The sequence below is a fragment of the Coturnix japonica genome, unplaced genomic scaffold, assembly GCF_001577835.2.
Source record: "Coturnix japonica isolate 7356 unplaced genomic scaffold, Coturnix japonica 2.1 chrUnrandom477, whole genome shotgun sequence".
Classification (NCBI taxonomy): Eukaryota; Metazoa; Chordata; class Aves; order Galliformes; family Phasianidae; genus Coturnix; species Coturnix japonica.
In genome coordinates, this window is record NW_015439879.1 from 33,379 (window position 1) to 34,280 (window position 902).

The 902-nt window shown below is 52.7% G+C and overlaps 1 protein-coding gene across 1 annotated transcript in view; it reads right to left on the bottom strand.

The window, feature by feature from the left end:
- The window catches only part of LOC107307076 (neuroblast differentiation-associated protein AHNAK-like), a 20,888-nt gene extending 20,247 nt beyond the window's left edge, over positions 1 to 641 (bottom strand). Inside the window, 1 exon segment of the mRNA XM_032441670.1 lies at positions 15 to 641. Coding sequence (XP_032297561.1) covers positions 15 to 626 — 612 coding nt within the window. The 5' untranslated portion in view covers positions 627 to 641.
- Positions 642 to 902: the final 261 nt, after the last annotated feature.

Genomic DNA, 902 nt, shown 5'->3' on the forward strand with positions numbered 1-902 from the left:
ACTTTGGGGGCAGAAATGTCCATTTTGGGGCCTTTGATGTCAAAATCAGCCACTTCAACGTCCATTTTGGGGCCCTTGATGGCAACATCGGGCACGTCACCGTCAAATTTGGGGCCTTTTATGTCAAATTTGGGGCCTTTTAGGTCAACGTTGGGTCCCTTGACATCAATGTCGGGCACTTCAACGTCAAATTTGGGGCTTTTTATGTCAAATTTGGGGCCTTTTATGTCAAATTTGGGGCCTTTTAGGTCAACGTTGGGTCCCTTGACGTCAATGTCGGGCACTTCAACGTCAAATTTGGGGCCTTTTATATCAAATTTGGGGCTTTTCAAGTCAACTTTGGGGCCTTTCAGGTCAACGTTGGGTCCCTTGACGTCAATGTTGGGCACCTCAACATCAACTTTGGGGTCTTTTATGTCAAATTTGGGGCCTTTTAAGTCAACTTTGGGGCCTTTCAGGTCAACGTTGGGTCCCTTGACGTCAATGTCGGGCACCTCAACATCAACTTTGGGGCCTTTTATGTCAAATTTGGGGCCTTTTATGTCAAATTTGGGCCCTTTAACGCCCCTTTGGGGCCCTTCGATCCCCCCCACCCCCTTTTGCTTGCCCCCCACTGCCCCCCCCATTGCCCCCCATTTGATTATCCCCCTTGCCCCCCATCCCCTTTGCAGCCCTTGATGCTGATCTCCCCTATGGAGATATGGGGCGGCCCCACTTGTTTGAATTGCGGCCCCTCCCCCTTTATGGGCCCCGGTTCCGGTTGGGCCCCATCGCGGACCCCGAACTTGGGCCCTTTAATGGCGCCGATCCTCACCACCCCCACCCCCGGGCTACATCCGGGTCCTTTAGCTCCACCCACACTTCCTCCTATCCCATAATTCCCTTTGAGATCCAGACCGGAA